Source organism: Erinaceus europaeus, chromosome 9 (assembly GCF_950295315.1).
Source record: "Erinaceus europaeus chromosome 9, mEriEur2.1, whole genome shotgun sequence".
Taxonomy (NCBI): domain Eukaryota; kingdom Metazoa; phylum Chordata; class Mammalia; order Eulipotyphla; family Erinaceidae; genus Erinaceus; species Erinaceus europaeus.
The window spans coordinates 48,164,142-48,189,152 of NC_080170.1; the positions used below are offsets into that span (position 1 = coordinate 48,164,142).

The 25,011-nt window shown below is 37.9% G+C and overlaps 1 protein-coding gene across 2 annotated transcripts in view; it reads left to right on the forward strand.

Moving 5' to 3' along the window:
• Nucleotides 1-25,011, forward strand: part of HMCN1 (hemicentin 1) — a 453,341-nt gene that overhangs the window by 175,072 nt on the left and 253,258 nt on the right. For both annotated transcript variants that reach the window (XM_060197833.1, XM_060197834.1), the window contains exons 7-11: nucleotides 350-470; nucleotides 2,330-2,593; nucleotides 3,792-3,936; nucleotides 6,291-6,412; nucleotides 14,165-14,440. In XM_060197833.1, the coding sequence (XP_060053816.1) occupies nucleotides 350-470; nucleotides 2,330-2,593; nucleotides 3,792-3,936; nucleotides 6,291-6,412; nucleotides 14,165-14,440 (928 nt within the window). The remainder of the gene's footprint in view (nucleotides 1-349; nucleotides 471-2,329; nucleotides 2,594-3,791; nucleotides 3,937-6,290; nucleotides 6,413-14,164; nucleotides 14,441-25,011) is intronic.

Sequence of the window (25,011 nt, forward strand, 5' to 3'; positions counted from 1 at the left end):
TCTTGTATTATATTTTAAGGTGTAAAAGGTATTTTAGTTTGTTGTTAAATCTACCCTTGGGCATGGAGGCCACGACTAAACCCTGATTTAAAAAATGTATCTGTCTTACCAGGTACACCAATGCTCACCCCCTTGAATCCTAGTTTAGAATAGTCCCCTGAGATATAAGTTATCAAGTGTGCTGTTAAGATAGAGAATCATAATGAAATTGAGAAGACTCTGGTCAGAAACTCTGTGATTGGACCTCACTCCTAATGAAAAACTCTGTAGTTTCCAATCCTGGTTGGTGTTTAGTGTGATAAAGGTTCTGGGTTAGCTGCTAATGGGCTTTGTCACCCACTTGTTTCAGATTTCCAGCAATGGAAGACACTCTGTTCGCATCACTGGCCTCAGTACCATTGATTTCCGAGCTGGCTTTTCCCAGAAACCCACACTGGACTTCAAGAAAACAGCCAGCAGACCAGTACAAGGTTTGTATGTCCATATACTGAAACTGGCTTAGAAATTATCCGAGTAAAGACTATGTCTCAGACTCTCTGATTTTAGACTTTTGGAGTATTCAGTACAGTTCAGGAAGGCAGCATCTTTACTTTAAACATGACTGCACACTTTTGTAAAAATTTTTTTTTTTATTGGATAAAGACAGAAATTGATAGGGAAGAAAAGAGAAGAGAGAAGGGGGAGGGGAGGAGAGCAGAGGCAGATACCTGTAGCAACACTTTACAGCTCATGAAACAGTTGGGGGCCACGAACTTGGCTTCACTGTTGACCTAGATACTGTTTCTCAAATTATAGTCCCAAAGCCAGGGTGACTAAAATTACTCCACACGTTTATCCAGAATTAAGATTCCTAAAACCTCTTCTTCTTTACATCCTGAATTAGGATCATAGAAGGAAGGATCCAGGACTATTGCATTCCAGTTATTTCCTGAACTTACTAAACATATAAAATGAATCACCTAGATTTTGAGACTTTTTCTTACTAATATTTATAAGTTGCTTTGTAGATCTTGTTGTATATGTGTATAGCTGAAAATTCAAACTATATATCATACATTCAAAAGTGAAATGATTCCTGCTTTTCAAAGCTTATTCTCCCTTTCACTTTATCCATGTCTGAAATTAAAGTTTTTTAGTTTAAAGGAAAAATCAGTTCTCTCTCTCTCCACTCCCCCTCTCTTTTGTTTTTAATGGCCACTAGTGTTATCACTTTGGCTTGGTGCCTGCACAAAGAATTTACTACTTGTGATGACCTTTTTATTTTCTTTTCTCCCTTTCTCTCTCTCTCTCTCTCTTTCTCTCTTTCTTTCTTTCTTTTGTTTCCTGATAATGACAGAGAGAAGTTAAGCAGGAGGGTGGGTAGAGAGAAAGGAGAAAGAGATACGCCCATAGCACTGCTTCACTGCTAGTCAAGCTTAAACTCTACAGGTGGGGAGCTAGGGCTTGCTTGAATCTAGTTGTGTGCACATGGGAGCATGCATGCTCTACCAACTCTACTATTAACTGGCCCCCAGGTAAACTCCATTCTGTGACCTCATGTCTGCACTTCCAAGCTGTTTTTTCATTCCTTTTATTTCAGATAGCTAGAGAGAGAGACAGAGACAGACAGGGTGCGGGGGGGGGGGGGAGTGGCAGGCCACAGCACCACTCCACACTGCATGGAACTTCCCCTGGTGTTGCGGTGTTCCCATATGGTGTTGGGGCCCACGCTCAGCGCTTTAGGAGTAGTGAGGTACACACAGTAGCAGGTATGGTATCTTCACTCCCTCTCTTTCTAACTCTCAAATAAAGTTTTGGTTTATTATTTTTTTTTTGTTGTTGTTGTTAAAACAGTTATGACATTGATGTAATTAAACATGGTTTTACTCAATGTTCACTATTCTAATTTTTGTACATATAAACACTATAATATTATTGCTTAGAATTTCTCTAGGTTTTTTTTTCTGTCCTTAAACTATTTTATTATTTATTTTTAAGATTTTATTTATTCATGAAGAAGATAGGTGGAGAGAGGAAAGAGAAACAGACAGACAGACAGACAGAAGCAGAGAGAGAGAGAGAGAGAGAGAGAGCCAGAGAGCCAGACATGTGCAGCCAAGGATTAGACTCTGGACCTCATACTTGAGAGTCCAATGCTTTATCTACTGAGCCACCTCCCAGACCACCCTTAAACTATTTTATTACAGCTAAGATTCTACAACTGAGCGAGTAGTTGCAGAGGAACAGTTGGTATTGCTCATATTTGTGTTACTTCTCTGTTGTTATAATGTGAATACTTATTTGCTGCATGACTTGATTTGTTCATGGTGATGAAGTCTTTCTCTTTTAGGAATACCTAACTATGTGCTGCTGAATACTTCTGGAATTTCCATCCCAGCTCGAGTAGATCGTCTTGAACTTCTGAGTGTCTCAGGCAGTACTCTGAAGGTTATACCTGTCAAATATTATCCAGATAGAAAGCCTTATGGCATATGGAATATCTCTGATTTCATACCACCAAAGGAAGCTTTCTTTCTCAGAGTAACAGGCTATGACAAGGACGATTATCTCTTCCAAAGAGTCTCAAGTGTTTCCTTCTCTAGTATCATCCCAGGTGAGATCTGACTTATAACTTAAGGAGATGTAGAAATGAACTATAAAGTCAAAGGTAACATCCTTCTTTTATTACTGGATCATTAACTTGAGTATTTACTTGTTAGTGACACCTTTCCAAACCGTAAAACAGCACATCCAAAGTTTTGTATTAAGTCCTTCCGATCGAAGACCTGAATTTATTGATGATTTCAATTAATATAAGAACTCAGACTGGGATATTCTGGTGCCTTTACTCCTGGAAGGAATCTTGGTCACCCATGTTTAGTGTTTAAGTTACCTCAGTTGGTTAATGTTTCTACATGATTATCATACATCTTCTGTTTTGGATTAGTGGTTTATTATAGTGTATTAGTGATATATCTGCTTTTATTTGCTTAGTTGACTAGTTGTTGAATAGAAAGCTAGTTACTTGTACAAAGAGATATGAGATCACACACTGTGGACTAGAGGTGCAGAAGGTAGCATTTCAGTTTCCTAAGGCTAGTGACTCAACAAAGTTTTAAAACTGTAGCTTGAGCCATGGATTGGAGAATAACATAAAAGAATTGTTTCGAATACTGAGCTACGGAATGTAGAGATAGTATATTGTTATTTGTACGAGAGCATGTGGCTTGAGAAATACAGGACCAACTTCATAGCTATCTGTTCTGTAGTTGGAGAGTAAGGTGAATAGAACCGACAGTGGTCTTTCCTCAAATGCAATTTTCAGAATTAGTTATCGTAACTCCTAAATTTATTACCACAAATTTTATTAGATTCTTGAAAATCAAATTTCTCATTCTTTTTTAAAAAGCAGTTATGTGTGAATCTGATTCTATGATATGTGGCTTATTTTTCCGTTACTTATAGTTCAATTAAAATGTGCTCTACAATTTAAAATGTGTTCAACAATGCTATGTTGTAATTTCCTCAAAAGCTTTTTCACTATCAAAAATATGTGTAAAAATACTGTGTTTGAAAATTAGTAAAGTCTCAGATTTACTGAGTACCTTAGAAAAAGGTCATTGGAAGTCTCTGGAAATTAATAAGCTGGACAAAGAATGACAATTAAAGTGATTTTTAGTCGTTGAGATTCTTTGGAATGCAGAGGATTTACTGGAGTAATTTGTAAGTATGAAGTTTTTTAAATAGATTAACAGAAAGTAGTCAATATCATTGTGACCTTTTTGCCCATGTTACTATTTTTTTTTTTCTAGATGCTCCCAAAGTTACAATGCCTAAGAAAACCCCAGGATACTACCTGCAGCTGGGTCAAATTTCCTGCTCTATTGAGAGTCTTTTGCCCTTTACTGTGAGCTTTGTCAGAAATGGAGTTACACTTGGAGTCAACCAGTATTTGAAGTGTGTAAATATTTCTATGAGTAATAATTGATATTAAACATCTAGGTCCAAATGAATAGGAATAAAAATAAGTCTATGATCACCCAAAGTCCATGTTGTAATGGAAGAAGACAGAACTCGGTTGATAACTATGATATGAGAATTTTTTAAATGCCTGAATGCATGCAAAGGTTGATTCAGATTTTCTAGAATCTGAATTTTATATAGCTTGACGTTTTCTCACTCAGATGAAGAATACAAAATTGTGGATATCAATTTTGGTATCAAGCCTTGTAAGACCCTAAAACTTAAGTTTTTATGGGCTTCAGGGTAAACGTGTCTCTCAATTTGATTTAAAAAGTTCTAGTAAGTGAATCTGGTGTTGTGGCAAAAAATAAAGCAACCTAACTGAGACAAGTAAGGGAGATTGGTGGGGCACACCATTTGGGCTAAGTTGCATTTCTAAAATTCAGGCTCAGGGCCATAGGAATAAAGACCTGGACATGGTAACCAGAAAGGGTGTTGTGTACACAACCAGTCATCTCCCTAGGAAGCAGTCTGGTGGGCAAAAGAGGAGGGGAGCCCAATGAGCCAGGAGGACAAAGGAAGCAGAGGAGGGAAGGGAGATGTGGCTTGCACTGAGTGGGATGATGAGGGGACAGAAATGTGTGTAATCATGACTTGTAACAGCTAATTGGGGTAGATCCGGGGCACCTGCTTCCCTCATGGAGAGAGGTGAATTGTTGTACACAAATATAAATGATCTACTAAAAAAAAGTTAAGTAGATCCAAACTAGAGGATGACTTCTGGAACACACACATATTATAATTTTAAACTTTATTTAAAAACATTAATTGATGTCTTTATTAAAGAGAACCAGAGTATCATGTTACTATGTGTGGTGCTAGAGATTTATTTAGGAAGTAATGTTTGCAAATACTATCTAGAGCCACCACCCACTTCTGAAATATATCTATATCTACATATATAGATATCTACAATAGATATTTTACTTACCCTGAGACAAGTGACAAGTTAAGGGAAACCCAAGGAATTATTTTACAAAACTTTTATACTGTTAATTCAATATTAGCAAATAACGTATAAAGATGTTAAGTATCTGAAAAGTGACCCTTGATGAGGGTCATGCTAAGCAAAAACAGTGACAAGAATGTTCTTTGTAACTTGAAAATTTTGTTCTTTAAAGGTTTGACATTATTTGCTGCTACATTTTTTTAAAGACATTGCATATCTTGGAGATTTACTTAGCTGCATGTTTTAATAACCGGTAACATAATTGAACATGATATAAAAATTATGAAGCCTGTGTAATAGATGGAGGAAATAAAATCATTCTTTATTTGTTTTTACTTTATTTATTTTACCAGAGCACTGCTCAGCTCTAGCTTATAATGATGTGGGGGTTGGACCTGAGACTTTGGAGCCTCAGGAATGAGAATCTTTTTGCATAACCATTATGCTATCTTCCCTTACCCTCTGCTTTGCTTAAATAGTAGTTTTTCAAAGACACTTGAGTTTTTGAAATAAACATTAGCTCATTTATACTACACAGTTCTTGGGAGGTAAGCCACAAGAATTCTTTCTCTGGAATTCCCAGCTCTGTGACCCAGAGATGTGATATGTGCCTTGTTGGCCTGTATTAAGTTCTTTGGAGATGAGAGATGAGTGGCAAAACTGAGCCCAAGTGATCATTTTTACAGAGTTAGAGGACAAAACAGAAGAATTTGTAATGAAAAGACACATAACAGAGTTTTATTTTTTTTTAACTTTCATGGTAATTTTGACTATGAAGCTGGTATCTTTCTTCCTTTTTTTTTTTTTTTTTAAATTGTATATGTAGACTGTACCAGATTCAATACTTCTGTGTGGAGCTTATATTTTATAATGTTAAAAATAATCTGGTGGGTTTTTTTTCTTGTTTTTTTTTTTTAGTCAGGCAATCTTTTTTCTGTCTTTAACTTATGAATTACTTAATTGTGTTGATTTGACTAAAGACCCCACTGAACATTACTTGAAACAGGAAAGGAGAAAGGACTTAATGATTGTTCCTCTGTCCGTTCTTTATCTTATATTTTGACACAGCCAGAAAATGCCTCTTTAAAGAAGTTAACAAGCTCCATAACTTAATGTCTGTGTGGCTTCTTTCGTTCAGAGTCAGGAAGCTTAACTTTCTAATTGAAACATAAAAAGTGTATAATTTTCAACTATGAAGAACTCTACAGTTTAATCAGTTGATAGTCTTGACCCTTCTATGGAACATATGTTTCAAGTAGTAAAGTCACTGCTTTACTTGGTCTTTTCCAGTAGCTTAAAGGTTCTACCTCCACCCCCCCCACACCTTTTTTCCCTCCAGAGAATCTGCCAGTGTAACCTGGGATATCGAGAAGGTGACTTTGTCTGATGAAGGTACCTATCAGTGTATTGCTGTTAGCAGTGCAGGAACTGGACAGGCAGAGACATTTTTTGACGTTTCAGGTAATGATCAAGAATGGCTTTGTGTGTGTGTTAGTATAACTATGGGAGTAAGAGATTTGCTGATCACACATGTGCTGTCTGACCTTCCATGGGCCAATTTCATAAGAACTCAATGTCTTGGTTTCCGTAACTGCAAAATGAGTATACTAACAGTTACTCTGTCATACGGAGAAACTGTGAGAATTATGTGAGACAGTCTGTCTGTACTTGTACTCAGAAGAGAGCCTGGTACATAGCAGTGCACAGTAGAAACAAGCTACTCTTGTTGTCTTTGTTATGATTATTGTTGTAAAGGCTTAACACGTATTTCTTGAAAGGGCCGAATAACATCTTCCTTTGGGAAAATGAAATTTAAGATAGGATCTGTTCTTGTAATAACAAGATTAGACTTTTCTTTCCTCTTTCCCACATTCACAATGGATAGGCAGCTTTCATGAATGATTCTAGTGTCTGAACTGTGAGTATGATCACATTCTAGAAACCTTGGGCCTACATTAATCTGTTAGTTGGTATTAAGAAAGACAGAAGGCATGCTAAGTATTTTACATTTAGATAAAACATTGCCCTAGAAGATACATATTAGTGAAAACTTTTTTTTCCACTTTGAGTTCTGGATATTCAGAGGAGACAAAAAAAGATCAACATCTATAATCAGTTATCTGTATATAAGGATCTTAATGAATGATCTAGATTGTATTGAAAACTTTTTTTCTTTCACTGAATTATTTCTACCTCAGGCTATATGTTTAATAGTAAACCTACTTAGACTTAAAGGAGACTGTTGTATTTCTTTTTTTTTTTTAAATTTTTTATTTAAGAAAGGATTAATGAACAAAAGCATAAGGTAGGAGGGGTACAACTCCACACAATTACCACCACCCAATCTCCATAACCCACCCCCTCCCATGATAGCTTTCCCATTCTCTATCCCTCTGGGAGCATGGACCCAGGGTCATTGAGGGTTGCAGAAGGTAGAAGGTCTGGCTTCTGTAATTGCTTCCCCGCTGAACATGGGCGTTGACTGGTCAGTCCATACTCCCAGTCTGCCTCTCTCTTTCCCTAGTAAGGTGTGTCTCTGGAGAAGCTGAGCTCCAGGACACATTGGTGGGGTCTTCAATCCAGGGAAGCCTGGCCAGCATCCTGGTGGCATCTGGAACCTGGTGATTGAAAAGAGAGTTAACATACGAAGCCAAACAATTTGTTGAGCAATCATGGATCCCAAGCTTGGAATAGTGGAGAGGAAGTGTTAGGGAGGTACTCACTGCAAACTCTAATGTACTTCTGCTTTCAGGTATATATTTTGCAGTAGTTTATGGATACGTGTGAACATAAGCTCTCTCTCACAGAAACTGGTGTATATCTAGGTTATGGGACTTTGTTAGAAAGTGAACTACCTGAGATGAAATTAGAGTGTACTATAAAAGGAAAGGTCTCACCCAAGTAATGAAGCCGAAGGGTTGTCATTCCACATGTGAAGTCTCTGGACACAGTCTGAGGTGAAGCATGTTGAGGTGGCAATCGTTGCGTTGGTTAGGTTGTGATCGGCGGAAGCAATATTATTTGGTTTGGATTGGGAGACGCATATGGGAAAGTGGGCCCTGTCCAAGGGTTCCAGGACTGGGGGAAGTAGGGGCTCTATAGTGGAGATGTGAGGTTCCTGATGTCTTAGGGTTCAAAAAGACAATCGATAGTTAATGTTATCATCACATTATTTGTTAATTGGGTTAACTTTGAAAAGTCCTTTTGTTATGGTTTGCTGTACAGTATCCAGTATCTTGTATATAGCTGTGCTGACTGTTGAATTTCTAACAACGTCTATACCCAAGTTCAGTATCACTGCATTTTTCTTTTTTATATTTTATTTATTTATTATTGTATAGAGACAGAAATTGAGAGGGGTGGTGGAGAGATAGAGAAGAAGAGACACAGAGAGACACCTGCAGAATTGCTTCACAACTCATGAAGTTTTCCCTCAGCTGGTGGAGTCCAGGGGCTTGAACCTGGGTCCTTGTGCACTGTAATGTGTGTGCTTAATGAGATGTACCACCAGGTGGATGCCTCACTGCATTTTCTTGAAACAAATCTGGATAGTATGGTAGGAGTGTTTAGAAGCCATTGAGAGAGCCAGGTGGTGACTCAACCTGGTTGAGTGCACATGTTACAGTACATAAGGACCCATGTTCAAGCCCCTGGTCTCCACCTGCAAGGGAAAAGTTTTGCGAGTGGTGAAGCAGGGCTGCAAGCATCTCTTTGCCTCTATTCCTCTCTATCAACCCCCTTTCCCCTTGATTCCTGGCTGTCTCTACCTAATAAATAAATAAATAAAGACAATTTCAAAAAATTTTTTAAATAAGAAAGCTTTAAAAAAAAAAGAAGCCAGTGAGAATGTTTGTTATCTGTTAAGTCAAGCTGAACCTGAAAACAGTAACATGCACACTTGCTCTTCTTGCAGCAAACTATTTGTATTCCCCTATTCTTAGAAAAACAAAGTTTTGCTTTCCAAAACAGTTTAGCAAGTTGACAGACCTCATAAACGATTTACTTTCTTCATCTCCGATAATTATGAAAAGCACTGGAATTGTGTCAACATTCCTCAGCTTCTGGGAAAACAAACACTTATGTCCTTACGTTTTTTTCCCCAGCAGTATTCATTAAAGGCACGATAACAGGGAAAGAGGTTTGAGTGAGCCTGTTCAGACATCTGCATAAATAATTACAGAGAAGTACTAGGAAGAACTTAGGAACTGACTCTTCTATGACAGACAGAAATCAATAAAGGAGGGGGAAGTTGAGAGGGTGAGAGAAGGAGAGACACCTTCAACATTGCTTCAGAGCTTTTGATACTTCCCACCTGTAGATGGGAACTGAGCTGGAACCCAGATCCTTGCCTGTGGTCACATGAGCACTTCACCAGGTATGCCACCACGAGGCCCCTCCAGGCTCTGTTCTAGGCTTCTGATATTCCTCTGCAAGTGCAGTTTGAAATAAAGAAGGATAAGATATCATCTTGAATATTTGGTACCCTTTCATTTTTAAACTAAAGCTATATTATTGCTCAAGAATAGTTTGCTACAGCAGCTCATTTTAAAGCATTTGGGCAGAGTCAACTGTCAAGGGGGCATTTAGATTTATTTCCAAACTAACTAGAGCAATATGTGGTTCTCTCTAGAAATGGTGGTCTAGTGTTTAATTAGTAAGTGACTTTTGATCACATCTGAAATGTGCATGCATGACTCAAAGCCTTTGTGTAGATGGATTTATATGTACACTTTCATTAAGTTTTAGCCTCACTATTCACTTGACCTTCTTTAATCAAAGCATTCCTCATCCCTGCTGGGGGTACATTTTTCTTTCTCTGTGCTGAGAACCATATTGATACTGTATTATATTTGCCATGTCTACTATATTTTCATGCTGTTTTCTTTAAAGCACTAGCTGCGTGTTTTGAAATTTAGGAGAACCCATAAAATCAACTTTCTTAAAAACTCAAATTAAATTTTGCCTTACCCTATAATCTGATATCAGTCTAGCCATATCCTTTTGCTAAACATCTTTGATTGTTTGGACTATGTTATACATTGGTAATGAGCATAGTTTGGTATCTAGACACACACTCATTTTTTAAAGATTTTATTTATTCATGAGAAAGACAGGAGAGAGAGAAAGATTCAGATGTCATTCTGGTACATGTGCTACCAGGGATTGAATTGGGGACCTCATGCTTGAGTATCCAGTGCTTTATTAACACTGCACCACCTCCAGGACCACACACACACACACACACACACACACACCTTTTTTAAAAAATGTCTTTTTCATTAGGGATTTGATAATGATTAACAGGATTGTTCAGATTGTTCCCACCACCATAGTCCCATGTTGCCCCTTCCATTGGAAGCTTCCCTATTCTTTATCCCTCTGGAAGTATGGACCAAAGTTTTGTATGAAGCATAGAAGGTGGAATGTCACTTCTGTGATTGGATATGGATTGTTGCTTCTTCACTGGATATGGACATTGGCAGGTCAATCTATACCCTAGCTTGCTTCTATCTTTCCCTAGTGGGGTAGGGTTTTGGAGAGGTGAGGTTATGGCATATATCAATGAGGTTGTTTGTCCAGGGAAATCAGGATGGTATCATACAGTAGCGTCTGCAAATTGGTGGGTAAAAGGCCATAGATAGAAATCAAGACAAAGTGTTTAATAAGCAGGAACCCAAAGGTAGGAATAGAGCAGATGGAATTAGGGGTCTTCATGTGTGAATAATCTAGTAGGTCTATTTTAGGTGTGTTCCAAGGGGCCCATGACTTTAGTAATTTTTGCCTGAGCCTGATAGCTAACATTCAGGTGGAAAGAAAGTATTGTCTGGGTAGCGCAGTGGGTTAACCACAAGTGGCACAAAGCTCAAGGACTGGTGTAAGGGTCCCTGTTCAAGCCCCGGCTCCCCACCTGTAGGGGAGTCGCTTCACAAGCAGTGAAGCAGATCTGCAGGTGTCTATCTTTCTCTCCCCCTCTCTGTCTTCCCTTCCTCTCTCCATTTCTCTCTGTCCTATCCAACAATGAGGACATCAATAACAACAACAATAATAACTACAACGGTGAATATATAAATATATAAATATATAAATAAATAAATAAAATAAATTTTAAAAACGGAAAAGTATTGTCTGGGAAGATGATTTCAGAGCAGAGAGTAGCTCCCAAATATGAGCAGCAAAGTATATATACTGTTAACTCCGTTGATCTGACCTAGGTCCCATATATATTTATATTTACACAGGAGTCTGTGTGAGCTCTGAGTCCCTGTCAGTCCGAGCTCATAACCCATGGTCGCAGCTGAGGACATTTTAGGCTGCACTCATCAGCACCAGTCTTTCTCTAGTAGCAGAATGGGTTGACCCAGCCTCCCTTTGGAGAGTGGGACAGTCCCTGCCATTGCTGCTCTACTGTGAAGGCAAGGTCCTGGAGAGGCCCAGAAGAGGGCTTATGATGATGTTCCTGATGGAAGTGACCAATGATGGTGGAGAGACGGATCTATTAGAGGTCTAGGCCCATCATATCTATGTGGGATTTCAAAGATTCCCTGACTAGAGCCCCGGATGATGGGGTGTCCTGGTAGTAACAAAAAGACCATCATTAAAGTATACACACTCCTTTTAAGTATCTTTATTTTATTTATTTATTTATTTATTCATTTATTATTGTGTAGAGACAGAGAGAAATTGAAAGGGGAAGATAGAGAGGGAGAGAGACAGAGAGACACCTGTAGCCCTGCTTCACCATTCGTGAAGCTTTCCCCCTGCAGGGGCTTGAACCTGGATCCTTGTGCACTATAATGTGTACACTTAACCAAGTGTGCCACTGCCTGGCCTAGATGATAAGTTTAGGGTGCATTTAGAGATATAAATAGTAATGCATGATTTTGGTTGTACTGCATCTTTCCTATTAGATATCCAATTCTTAGTCATTAAATCTGTTTTTACTTAAAAATTGCTTTTATTTTCTTTATTGGGGGATTAATGGTTTGTAGTCAACAGTTAAGATACAGTAGTTTGTACATGTGTAACATTCCTCAGTTTTCCCCATAACAATTTAACCCCCTCTAGGTCCTCCTCTGCCATCATGTTCCAGGACCGAAACCCCTACCCCACCCCCACCCCAGAGTCTTTTACTTTGGTGCAATACATCAGACCTAGTCCAAGATATGCTTTGTGTTTTCCCTTCTGTTCTTATTTTTCAACTTCAGTCTATGAGTGAGATCATCCCATACTCATCCTTCTTTTTTTTTTTTTTTTAGCAATTTTTTTTTTGTAAAGTCAATTAAATTTCAGAATACTAAGAGCAAAGTGGGTCATACAAAAATTCTGTCATTCAAATTACTCTCTTACAAAACACAACTGAAAGCAGACAGCAAACTTAAGATATTTGGAGAGAGCAAGTGGGGGGTAGAGAAGCAGTAGGGAGGTTTTTTTTTTTGTTTGTTTTTTGTTTTTCAGGAACACACAATCAATACCCTGCTGCATTTATTGTTCTGCTTTTAAATATTTTCTGAGACGGAAGTGGTAGGGTGGAAAAAAGGAAGTGATTAGGAGAGGGGCAGAGTGGAAAAAGAGCACGAACCAGTGGGGATTAAACCAGTGGGGATCTAACCAGTGGGGATTAAACCAATGCCCTGCAGGCAGGGCAGATCTCAGATAAAACAATGATTATGTAAATAGACCACAGCATTAAGCAATGCAGGGGAACCTGGCATGATGGCACAGACAGAAACAGAAGCAGAATTAACCAAAGGAGAAATGATCACCAACAGGACAACCTTGTGCCTTGGCACATAATGGGCCCAAGTGAGCCCCAGCACCACCTGGGAGATGCTGAAGGCTCTGTGCTGTGATGCTTCCCTCTCCATACTCATCCTTCTTCTTCTGACTTATCCTAACATGATTTCTTCATGCTCCATCCAAGATGAAGTGAAGAAAGTGAATTCACCATTTTTGATAGCTGAGTAGTATTCCATTGTGTGGATATACCACAACTTACTCAACCACTCATCTGTTGTTGGACATCTGTTGTTGGACACCTTCCTTAAAATTTTTTTAGTTGAAAGAGCATTTCATTATAACATTATATGTTTCAGCTGTGCATTATATGACCTTTATTTGTCTGAGTAACTATAATAGTCTTTAGCATCTTTAGTGTTGTTGCAAATGGCAAGATTTCTTTATTTTTTCAAGATGTTTGTTTCATTTTACATAATAGTTTCACATTAGAGAGGAGACAGAGGACCATTCCAGTAAAGAGGACTCTGGGGATTGAACTGGGGGGCTCTAACATGCAAGTCCTACAGTTGAGCTATTTTCCCAGTTACTCACTGTTAATTTATTTATTTTATTTTTTTGTTGTTTGGCTTTAAATGTTTTTTATTTATTTTTTATTTTTTTATTTATAAAAAGGAAACACTGACAAAACCATAGGATAAGAGGGGTACAACTCCACACAGTTCCCACCACCAGAACTCCGTGTCCCATCCCCTCCCCTTGATAGCTTTCCTATTCTTTTTCTCTCTGGGAGTATGGACCCAAGGTCATTGTGAGATGCAGAGGGTGGAAGGCCTGACTTCTGTAATTGCTTCCCCGCTGAACATAGGCATTGACTGGTTGAGCACTGATATGTCCTAGCCCATTCTCTTTTGAATAGCTGTGTTTTTAATTAGCTGAATTCCACTCCATCTATAAGACACTTTTTTTTTTTTTGCCTCCAGGGTTACCACTGGGGCTCAGTGCTAGCACTATGAATCCACTGTTCCTGTTGGTCACTCCCTCCACTCCACCCCCATTTTATTGGATAGGATAGAGACAAATTGAAAGGGGAGGGGAAGACCTGCAAACTTGCTTCACCACTTATGAAGCACCCCCACCCCCACCCCGCAGCTGAGGATCTGGCGTGGGGACTCAAACCGGGATCTTGCACGGGACCTTGCACTTTATGCTATGTGTGTTTAACCCAGAGCACCACCACCCAGCCCCCTATAAACCACATATCTGTCCAGTTGTCTGTCAATTGTACATTTAGGTTCTTTCCAACTCTTGTAAGCAGTACGGCAGCTAACATAAAGGTGTGTATATATTTTTCAAATTAGTGGCTTTGGTTTTCATAAAAAGTGGGATAACTGTATTATATGAGTTTCTATTTCAACAATTTAAAGCCACATCCATAAGTGAACAAAATGTATTTGAGGTTTCTTTTCATTTTCACAGAGCCCCCACCAGCCCTCCAAGTGCCTGACAATGTCACAGTTAGTCCTGGAGCAAGAGCAGTGTTGTCATGTTTTGTCCTTGGTGCAGTGGATTATAATCTGACTTGGATAAGAGGTGACAGAGACATAAGACTGACAGATCCAGCTGGGCTGAGGGTCTTGGCTAACCTGTCGTTGGAGCTCAGGAGTGTGAAACTCAGTGATGCTGGAGAGTACCAGTGTGTGGTATCCAACAAGGGAGGTTCCTCATCTGCTTCTGTTTTCCTCACAGTACAAGGTATGTGACTTTCAGTTACCTGTGTTTTTTCCTTTAACCTCTGCTTTCTGAAGCTAGATATCCAATAGTGAAAGCTATCTACCCAATCTACCCAAAAAAAAAGTTTAAGGGATAGAAAACTTGTAGATTTTGAGTGTTTTCAAGCTGGAATCTCAAATATCACTAGTAGGTGACTTTTATAGGTGTCAGTAATCTTCGGAGTGAAGGCTCCCAAGAGGATATGAACAGAAAGTGTATTTGGATGCTTTAAGAGTTTTAAATTTTCCGATCTGTCCTGTATTTAAAAACAAATTTATTTGGTTTTTATAGTAGCTTGCAAATATTCCTTCCTGATTTGAGTACTATATTATTTGCACTTATATCTAACTTCATTTGGTTGTTTTAATTCAAGTTTAATATGTTCCTCATCTCAGTGAAATTTTATTGAAACTTTAGCAAAGTGCTTTCTGCATTATCTTCCTGAAAGAGCATACTGAAAATACACCAACTAAAACCTGTCTTGAATGTGCTACATAGACTTAATTATTCAGGTAGCTATAAACAAATATGTTAACAATGTGTTGAAGTTACTCATAACCATGTATATTGTTCAGGACTAGCAAATAAATATCAGATACTGTTTTAAAGTATCTCTTTCAGAGGAGTTGAATTTGGCTTCTAAATGTCTCTCTACCAGCTGGGAATGTAAATGTTGACAGCAAATTGCTGTTGGCAGTTTTTCACCCTTCAGCTGAAAGATTTGGTTGCTGCCTCAGCAACAGAATATTTCATTTCAGATCCTTGACAGGGGAAATAGATTGCATCAGAACTGACTCTGGCTCTTTGGTAATAGTATTCAAGACAACTTTAGAACATGCCTAGAGCAATGCACTTAGATGATTCTTCTCACTATCTAAGAGAATGATCATTGAGTTTCAGGATTCACTCTTAGAATTTTATTAGTGGCAGAAAAGTGAAACTACTGTGAGAGTGAACGGAATGGTTGACATCTGATTCTAGTTTTCTTACTTGATGTTGAGATCGGCTCTGCAGTTCGAATGTGTGTCTTTTGTTAGTTTATCTAGGGGAGCCTGTAAGGAAGCCACGCTTTTGTGTATGGTTCTCTGCAGGTCTGTGTGGTAATCCAAATAGGAAATTGTGTTACTAGAATTGTGGAACTATTTATCAGATTGATTGTTTCAGATAGAATAAATGCTAATGGACTTTTGAAACTTGATATTGGTTCTTGACCTTAGAGTGGCATTGTAAAATAAAGTCTGTTTCTCCAGGTTAACTTGTTAGTCCACTTATACTCTCCTTAGTGAATTACAGCAGTGTTTCTCAAACTTTCTTTTCCCAATTTTAAAATTATTTATTTTCATTTATGTAAAAAAGGAGACATTAACAAAACCATAGGATAAGAGGGGTACAACTCCACACATTTCCCGTCACCAGGTTCTCAAACTTTTATAAGTGCTGAGGGTAAGCTGCTAAGTAACATACAAAACATAAATATAAGGGGGAAAAATGACATGTTACAGGCTAGTTTGTAGAATCTCTTGTGTAAATCTACAAAGCTAGCTATAAAAACCATAAATAATAGTGGGCTATACTATTTTATGGTGAATACTGTGCTGACAAGCTGTAAATGGTTGTGAAAAATGAACCATTGCGGGGCTGGGTGGTAGCGCAGCGGGTTAAGTGCACATGGCACAAAGCACAAGGGCCAGCTTAAGGATTCTGGTTTGAGCCCCCAGCTCCCCACCTGCTGGAAGTCACTTTGCAAGCAATGGATCAGGTCTGCAGGTGTCTATCTTTCTCTGCCCCTCTCTGTCTCCCCATCTCTCTCGATTTCTCTCTGTCCTATCAAACAACAACGGCTATGACAACAGTAGCAATAACAAGGGCAACAAAATGGGAAAAATGGCCTCTGTGAGCAGTGGATTCATAGTGCGGGCACTGAGCCACAGCGATAACCCTGGAGGCAAAAAAAAAAAAACAAAAACCCAATAATGAACCATTGTACTTGGGAGTCTTAATTAATGAGAACCTAAAATGCTTATCAACTATTGACATTGGACCTCATCTTATAAATTAATATCATTTTAATGCAGTTAGGTGCTTTAAAAAGCAAGAGTAAAAATAGTTCCAGGAAACTAGATAAATTAGTTACTTGGATTGAATATATATTTGGGGAATAAGTCTCTTGTCTACAAAATAATAGTTTAAACCATAGCCTCATTTATATTGCTAAGTCTCCACAGGTCTGCTTAGAAACTTTTTACCTGGAATATTTTTAGAGTTAATTGTCTGTAGTTTGCAAATTTCACTAGTTGTTTTACAAAATGTAAATAGCAAGAATGTTCTGATTTAAAGTAGTGTATGTGTAGCTATCTCCTCTTTGAACAGTAACATACATATAAAGGCCTTGAGAAAACACCAAACAGAATAATACTAAGAACCACTGGCAATTAACAGTAAAAAAAAAAAATTCTCCAAGACACTTACAAATATCACATACATGCACGTGCCATAAATATGTAGAGATCTTCAGTGAAAACCTTCACCAGTGGTTCACAGTTGTTTTTTGTTTGTTTGTTTGTTTTTGCCTCTAGGGTTATTGCTGGGGCTCGGTGTCTGCAGCACGAATCCACTGCTCCTGGAGACCATCCCCCCCTTTTTTGTTGCCCTTGTTTTTTTTTAATCATTGTTGTGGTGGTTATTATTGTTGTTGTTGCCATCGTTTGATAGGACAGAGAGAAATGGAGAGAGGAGGGGAAGACAGAGTGGGGGAGAGAAAGATAGACACCTGCAGATCCGCTTCACCACCTGTGAAGCGATTCCTCTGCAGGTGGGGAGCCGGGGGATCTAACTGGGATCCTTATGCCATGCGCACTTAACCCACTGTGCTACCGCCCGACACCCTGCTTCACAGTTTTTAAGTTCACATGAAAGCTGAGAGAATGTCCCTTTATTCATCTGTTTCTAGAAGCAAATGCTACTTTTGAGGAAACCATAATGCTCACTCCTTCTGCTAACTAAGAACCTTCACCATCCTGATAGGAAAACAGCAGCACATAAGTGCGTAGGTAACTTGGTCTCAGAAGATTGTATCTTTACATATGTTTCTCACCAAAATAAAAAATATTTGGTAATAAAAGAAACATTAGTGGAAACTTCAGTAGCCATACCACCTTGAATGTACCCCATCTTGTCTGGAAATTTCAACTGGAGATTTCATAGAGTGGTCAAGGGAAATATTCCACCTGCGCTACCCCACCCCACCCTTTCTTTGCCCATGGATGAGAATCAGGTAAGAAGCTCTGTACATCAGACTCAGTCAACCTCACACACGAAAAGGAATTTAACTAAGACAGATGTCACTTTGGCATAAACCTAGGTTCAACCCAGTTTTTTGCTGACAGTGGGTCTGGCTAGATATCACCTTCCTTGAGAATGATTCAATAGTAAATTATCAACACAAGTCAAACAAAACAGGTAAAAAAAACATAGGGACATGTGTATAGACGCCTATCTATAATATGGGTAAGTTTTGTTTTGCCTATAATGTTTATAAAACAAGTGAAGGGAATACATTTTTGTTTATTTGGTTCCTCTTTCTTTTTTTTCTTGCTTGCACAAGTTGCACTATTGAAAAATTGAGACTGTATAAACCTGGTCAAAAGCTGCAAGACACCACAATCTTACAGATGTCAAATAAAAGTTACTATACTGACAATACCAATAAAAATCATAGGGCCTCAGAAAAATTTCTTGATGCATATTTCTTGTTATGATTTTGTCAAGAAAATAGTATTGAGGCCAAGTTTATCAGTGTACATCTCTGAGATTATTGCTTTCCTCTTATTAACCTAATTTCATAACTACATTGGTATTTGGGTGTGGATTTTTTTTTTTTTTTTTTTGCAGTTCCAACATGTAAGTGCCAAACTGCAGTCTTTTTATATTTTGTTGCCAATGCACCACCTACTGGTTAGTCAATGAATGAAAGACCCATTCTCTGTGATTTAATAGACCTCTGCAGTTCAACACTGCCCAAGAGAACTTTCATATACTGAGGGAAGTGTTATTAATCCAAGATGTCCCATCGCTACTAGCTTTTTGTGGCAACAGAGCACTTAAAATATGGTTAGTGCACTTAAGGAACTTGCTTTGGAGTTTGATTGAGCTTTAAATAACTTAAATCAGAATTTACATAAGCATGCAGCTCTGTGTGGCTACACAGCACAGTTCTGATCTTTTCCAGAGAAGTAAAGTCGAAATGGCAACAATGGAAATATTAGGAAACATTACAAGTGCCATGTAGATTAAACATCATCATGGTTCATTGAATAGTTGCCATTTAGGAATAATTCTGCCATTTTGGAAAGTTTGTAGCTAAATGTTTATATGTCTATTAACAATGGTGCATTTAGTTTCATATTTTCAGAATTTCAGTGGTTTACATCTTCCCTAGACGGTTGATCTCACTTTTGTTTGGTTGGATTGCATTTGTATTCTTTCCTTTTTGAAAGGACTTTCTGGCCACATATGCAAACTGTCTAGAAAGCAGGGGGAAAAGGCCTGGGCAGTGGCACAGGTGGTAGAATGCACACATTACAGTGCACAACAACCCAGGTTCAAGTCCCCAGCCCCCACCAACAAGGAGAAGGGGACTCACGAGCAGTGAAGCAGTACTGCTGACATCTCTCTCTCTCCCCTCAATTTCTGTCACTATCCAAAATAAATAAGTAAACATTTTATATTGATTAATTAAATAGATTAATAGGAATATAGATTAACGTAGTTCCCACCACCATAGATCTATATTCCCTATGCCTAGACCCCTACAAATGAGCTTAAAATCTATTCTTCACCTCCCCACCCCTGAGTCTTTTGTGTAATACTCCAAATCCTGTCCAGTTCTGCTTTGCATTTCCCTTTCTGTTCTTTTTTCTCAACTTCTGTTTATGAATAGAATGATCCCATACATCTTTCTATTTCTGGCTTATCTCACTTAACATAATTCCTTCTAGCTCCATCCAAGACAGGTTGAAGAAGGTGAATTCATTGTTCTTAATAGCTGAGAAGTATTCCATTGTGTATATGTACCACAATTTTCTCAGCCACTTATTTATTGTTGGATCCCTGGGTTGCTTCCAAGTTTTGGCTATTGTAAATTGTGCTGCTGTGAACATAGGTATACACATATCTTTTTGGATTGGTATGTTTGACACCTTAGGATATATCCCAAGGAGAGGAATTGCTGTAAGGAAGGTCCATTTCTAGCTTGGTGAGGGTTCTACAGACCACTCTCCCTAGGGGTTGGACTAATTTACATTCCCACCAGCAGTGCAGGAGGGTTCTTTTGTTCCCACAAACTCTCTAGCATTTGTTGTTGCTGTCATTCCTGATGTATGACATTCTCACAGGAATGAAGTGGTATCTCACTGTTGTCTTTATTTGCTTTTCTCTGATAATTAATGACTTGGAGCATTTGTTTCATATGTCTGTTGGCCTTTTGTATCTTTTCTGTGGTGAATATTCTTTGATTCATCTTTTTAAAAAAAATAAAGAAAGAAAGAGAAAAGTTAAAAATGTTAAAATATATGCTATTGCCATTTCAACTGAGTGGAAATTAAAGAATTGTTAAATGATCAAATCCATTCATTTAAAATCATTCTTAGTAAAATATTGCATGCTCATGTTTAAAAGTTAGCACTTTGAGATGAAGTTACGTCCCTAGTCAGGAATGGAAATAATGTACTTGTGAACAATGTCAGTATCTTTTTAAAAATTTTTATTTATAAAATGGAAACACTGACAATACCATAGGGTAAGCGGGGTACAAATCCAAATAATTGTCACCACCAGAACTCTGTATCCCATTCCCTCCCCTGATAGCTTTCCTGTTCTCTCTGGAACTCTGGGAACATGGACTCAGGGTCATTATGGGGTGCAAAAGGTGCAGAAAGCTTCTGTAATTGCTTCCCCACTGAACATGGGTGTTGACAGGTCTATTCATACTCCCAGCCCCTCTCTCTCTCTCTCTCTTGCTCTCGCTCTCTCTCGCTCTCTCTCTCTCTCTTCCCCTAGTGGGGCAGAGCTCTGGAGAAGTGAGGCTCCAGGACACATTGGTGGGGTTGTCTGCCCAGGGAAGTCCATTTGGCATCATGGTAGCATCTGGAACCTAGTGGCTGAAAAGGAGTTAACATATATAGCAGAAAAAATTGTTGACATCATGAACCTAAAGGCTAGAATATTGTGGGTGAAGATATGGGGGTCTCCGTTTTGGAAAAAGCTAGTAGGTCTATTTTAGGTATATTTCAAAAGGCCCATGACTTTACAAGTTTTTGCCTGTGCCTAACATCTAATATTCGGGTGACCTAAGTTATTTTCTAGGGGGGATGATATCATATTTGGAAAAAAGAACCAGAAAGCTGCATCAGGGAAGAGAGTAGCCCCCAAATATGGGAGAAGTATATAAATGTTGTTGACTATAAACCCCATCGATATGATCTGGGGCCCATAGTCAGCACTGGAGCCTATGTAACCTCTTCGTCCCTGTAGGTCTGAGTTCACATTCCCTGGTCACAGCTAGGAACATTCCAGGCTGCTGCAATTTCAGGACCCATCATCAATCAGGTGATAGGCAGAGTATGTTATCCAACCTCCCTTTGAGGAATGGAACACTCCCTAACCTTGTTTATGTACATTGGTCCTAGAGGGGCCCACAGAGGGGCCCATTGTGTTGTTCCTGATGGAGATGACCAGTGACAGTGGTGAGTGTTATGAGCTAAATCATTAGGTGGACATCTCTCAGGAGATGACACATCTAATAATATAAATTCTCAGCAGGCTCTATGACAATCATTATGTAACTTTTTAAAATTTCAGTTTATTAGTGAATTTTATTTTTAACATTTTTAATAGTGATTAATAATATTTCACAATGTTATAAGAATATATGGGAATATATCTACATGGCACCTACCACCAAAGTTCTATAAGTACCCTCCTTCAACAATAACCACCATAGTTCTCACAAAGTCTTATAGTTAACTACACTTTCTTTTTTGCAAGTCCCATGTTTCAATTCTCTGTATTCCATATATGAGCAAGCCATTCAATTCTCTGTATTCCATATATGAGCAAGCCATTCAATTCTCTGTATTCCATATATGAGCAAGGCATTGTTAATGGTCTTATACTTCCTTTCTTACTTTGCTAAGAATAATCAACCAACTTACATCCATTTTTGTCCTGAAAGATGCAATATCATTTATAATTGCAGAATAGTATTCCATTGATTATATGTTTCACAACATCTTTTTAAAAAAATGTTTTTATATTTATTTATTTTCCCTTTTGTTGCCCTTGTTGTTTAACATTGTTATGGTTATTGATGTTGTTATTGTTGGATAGGACAGAGAGAAGTGGAGAGAGGAGGGGAAGACAGAGAGGGGGAGAGAAAGATAGACACCTGCAGACCTGCTTCACCTCTTGTGAAGTGACTCCCCTGCAGGTGGGGAACCAGGGGCTTGAACCGGTATCCTTATGCTGGTCCTTGCACTTTGCGCCACCGCCCAACTCCCTCACAACATCTTTATCCAGTCATCTGCTAATGGACATTTAGGCTGCTTCCACAACTTGGCTATCTATTGTGCATAATGCAGCTATGAACATGGACATTCATATGTTCCTTTGAATTTGTGTTTTCATATCTGTTGAATATGTACATAGAATTGGTATTAATAGTAAGATATTTCCATTTTCATTTGTTTGAGGGCTCTCTACATAATGTTTTCCATAGGAAGTACACCAGTTTGCCTTCCCACCAACAGTGTCAGTACTTGTCATCTCTTGATTTATTAATGTGAGCTATTCTTACAAGTGTGGGGGAAATATCTCATTGTGTTGTTTTAATTCAGCAGTAAAATGTCAGTTAGATTTAAAACATTTATTCAAACATTTTCCCTAAACACTGAATTTATACATAAGATTATGTAAAATGGTAGCAGAATCTTAGCTGGTAGAGAGAATTAGAATTAGGCTTCATGTCTGAGGTCCCTGGCTTATCCCCTAGCACTGCATATACAGAACTGGTACTCTGGCTTGCCTCTCTCTCTGCTTCATGAGAAATTCTGTCATATGTAATAAATAATCTTTCTTAAAAAGAACATGTCAGACATATACAACAGTTGGTTGATAAATGAACAACTAGGCCCAAAACAATTTTGTTCATTTTAAAATAAAGAAAATTGAAAGATTTTTTATTTTAATATATATCATTTAAGTAAATTTTGTAATAAAATTCTTATGCTTTTGTTTTTTATAAAGATCAATGTACTTAACAAGTTACATCACATCTCATTTCTTCCATCAAACTCATTACTTGTATACATTATACAAAGGGATAATTTGTTTAATGTGTATTTTCAAATGCACTATTTAAACTATACTAAATACTACTAAAACCTCTAGGCATGAGCATAGTCATATAAGTTCTAGCGATAGCAGTTAGGCAAAAGAAAGTAGTTAAAGGTATTCAGATTAGAAGAGGAGTAAAACTTATCAGTATTTGCAGATGATATGATAGTATACATAGAAAATCCAAAAGGATCCAGCAGAAAACTACTGGAAATTAATAAGCGGTATAGTAATGTAGCAGGCTACATTTTTCTCTCTCTCTCTCTATATATATATATATTTTTTTTTTCTCTGAATGAAATTGAGAGAGGTGGGTAAGTAGAGAGGAAGGGAGACAGAGAGACACCTGCAGCCTTACTTCATCGGTTGTGAAGCTTCCTGCTTGCAGATGGGTCCTCGAGGCTTGAACCCAGATCCTTGTGCATGGTAATGTAGGCTCTCAACTTGGTGTTCTCCACCCAGCCCTAGGCTACAAAACTGATATGCAGAAATTAGTGAAGTTCCTTTTATTGTAGCAGCAAAAACATTCTAGAAGTGAAGATAATAAAGGAGGTGAAAGACATATAATGATAATAACAATTACTATCTAAGGATATAGAATGAGCTACAAAGAAAAGATATATCATACTTTGAAATTGGAAGAATTAACATCATCAAAATGACCATACTATCCAGAACCATATATAGATTTAATGCAATTCCTATCAAAGTCCCACTGAATTTCTTCAAGGGGATAGAACAAAAGCTATAAAAGTTTATCTAAAACCAGAAAATATCTAGGATAATCAAAACAATCTTGAGAAAAAAAGAACAAGAATGGAAGCATCACACTTCCTCACCTTAAATTATACTACAGGGCTATTATAATTAAAACTGCCTAGTATTGGAACAAAGATAGACACAGACTAGTGGAATAGAATTTAGAGCCCAGAAATAAGCCCCCACAAATATGGTTAACTAATTTTTGATAGAGGGGATTGATATATATTACCTAGTTGTTAAAAATGAAGTAATCTCTTTTGCATCAAATAGCATGGAACTTAATATATTGATATAATTAATATGTAATTAATAATTAATATATATTATATATTGTGTATGTATATATACACAATGGAATACTATCTAGCTATTAAAAATGAAGTAATCTCTTTTGCATCATCTTGGATGGAACTTAATAGAACCACTTTAAATGAGATAGGCAAAAAGAAGATAAATACTGAAAGATTTCACTTACAGAACCTAATAAACAGAAGAGAAAGATGAGACAGAATGAAACTTGTACTAGGTGTGGTGTATTGCAATAAGGAAAAGGACTCTGAAAAGGCGGGGTGAGGGAGGGAATGGATAGGGCATTGGGGTCTTGGTGCATGATGGTCAAAAAGGATCTAAGTAGGGGTGAGAGTGATTTGCAGACATCTGTCACAGGGAGTTACCAGTGGGAATAGGGTGGTAGCGCAGCAGGTCAAGCGTACATAGCGCAAAGCGCAAGGACTGGCATAAAGATCCTGGTTCAAGCTCCCCGCTCCCTACCTGCAGGGGAGTCGCTTCACAGGTGGTGAAGCAGGCTTACAGGTGTCTATCTTTCTCTCCCCCTCTCTGTCTTCCCCTCCTCTCTCCATTTCTCTCTGTCCTATCCAACAACAATGACATCAATAACAACAACAACAATAACTACAACAATAAAACAACAAGGACAACAAAAAGGAATAACTAAATAAAAGTAATAAATAAATAAATAAGAAATTGTGCCTGTGTTTCAACAATTACAGTTTAAACCATTTAACTCCCCAATAAAAAGGATTTTTAGAAGAGCTCCAGAAATATTAAGTTCAATAGCTGAATACTGGTTACTTTGCATTTTCTTGTGTGACATTGCCTAATGTTAGGTCATCAAAAAATCTTAGATGAAGAGATATATTTGGATATTGTAATAAGCTAGTACTTAGTATGTTTTCAGAAATATCAGTCAATTAAGTGGTAGAACTGAAGCAGGTTAACTGTCTTCAGTCTACTATTATTACTTATATTTAAAACCTTACTTTATAGTAATATCTGATCTTTACTACATGAAAAATCTGGAGGTGTATTTTTAAAATGTGACATATTATGTATGTTATATACAAGTTCACTAGGATTTAAACATTCTATTATGAGTTTTG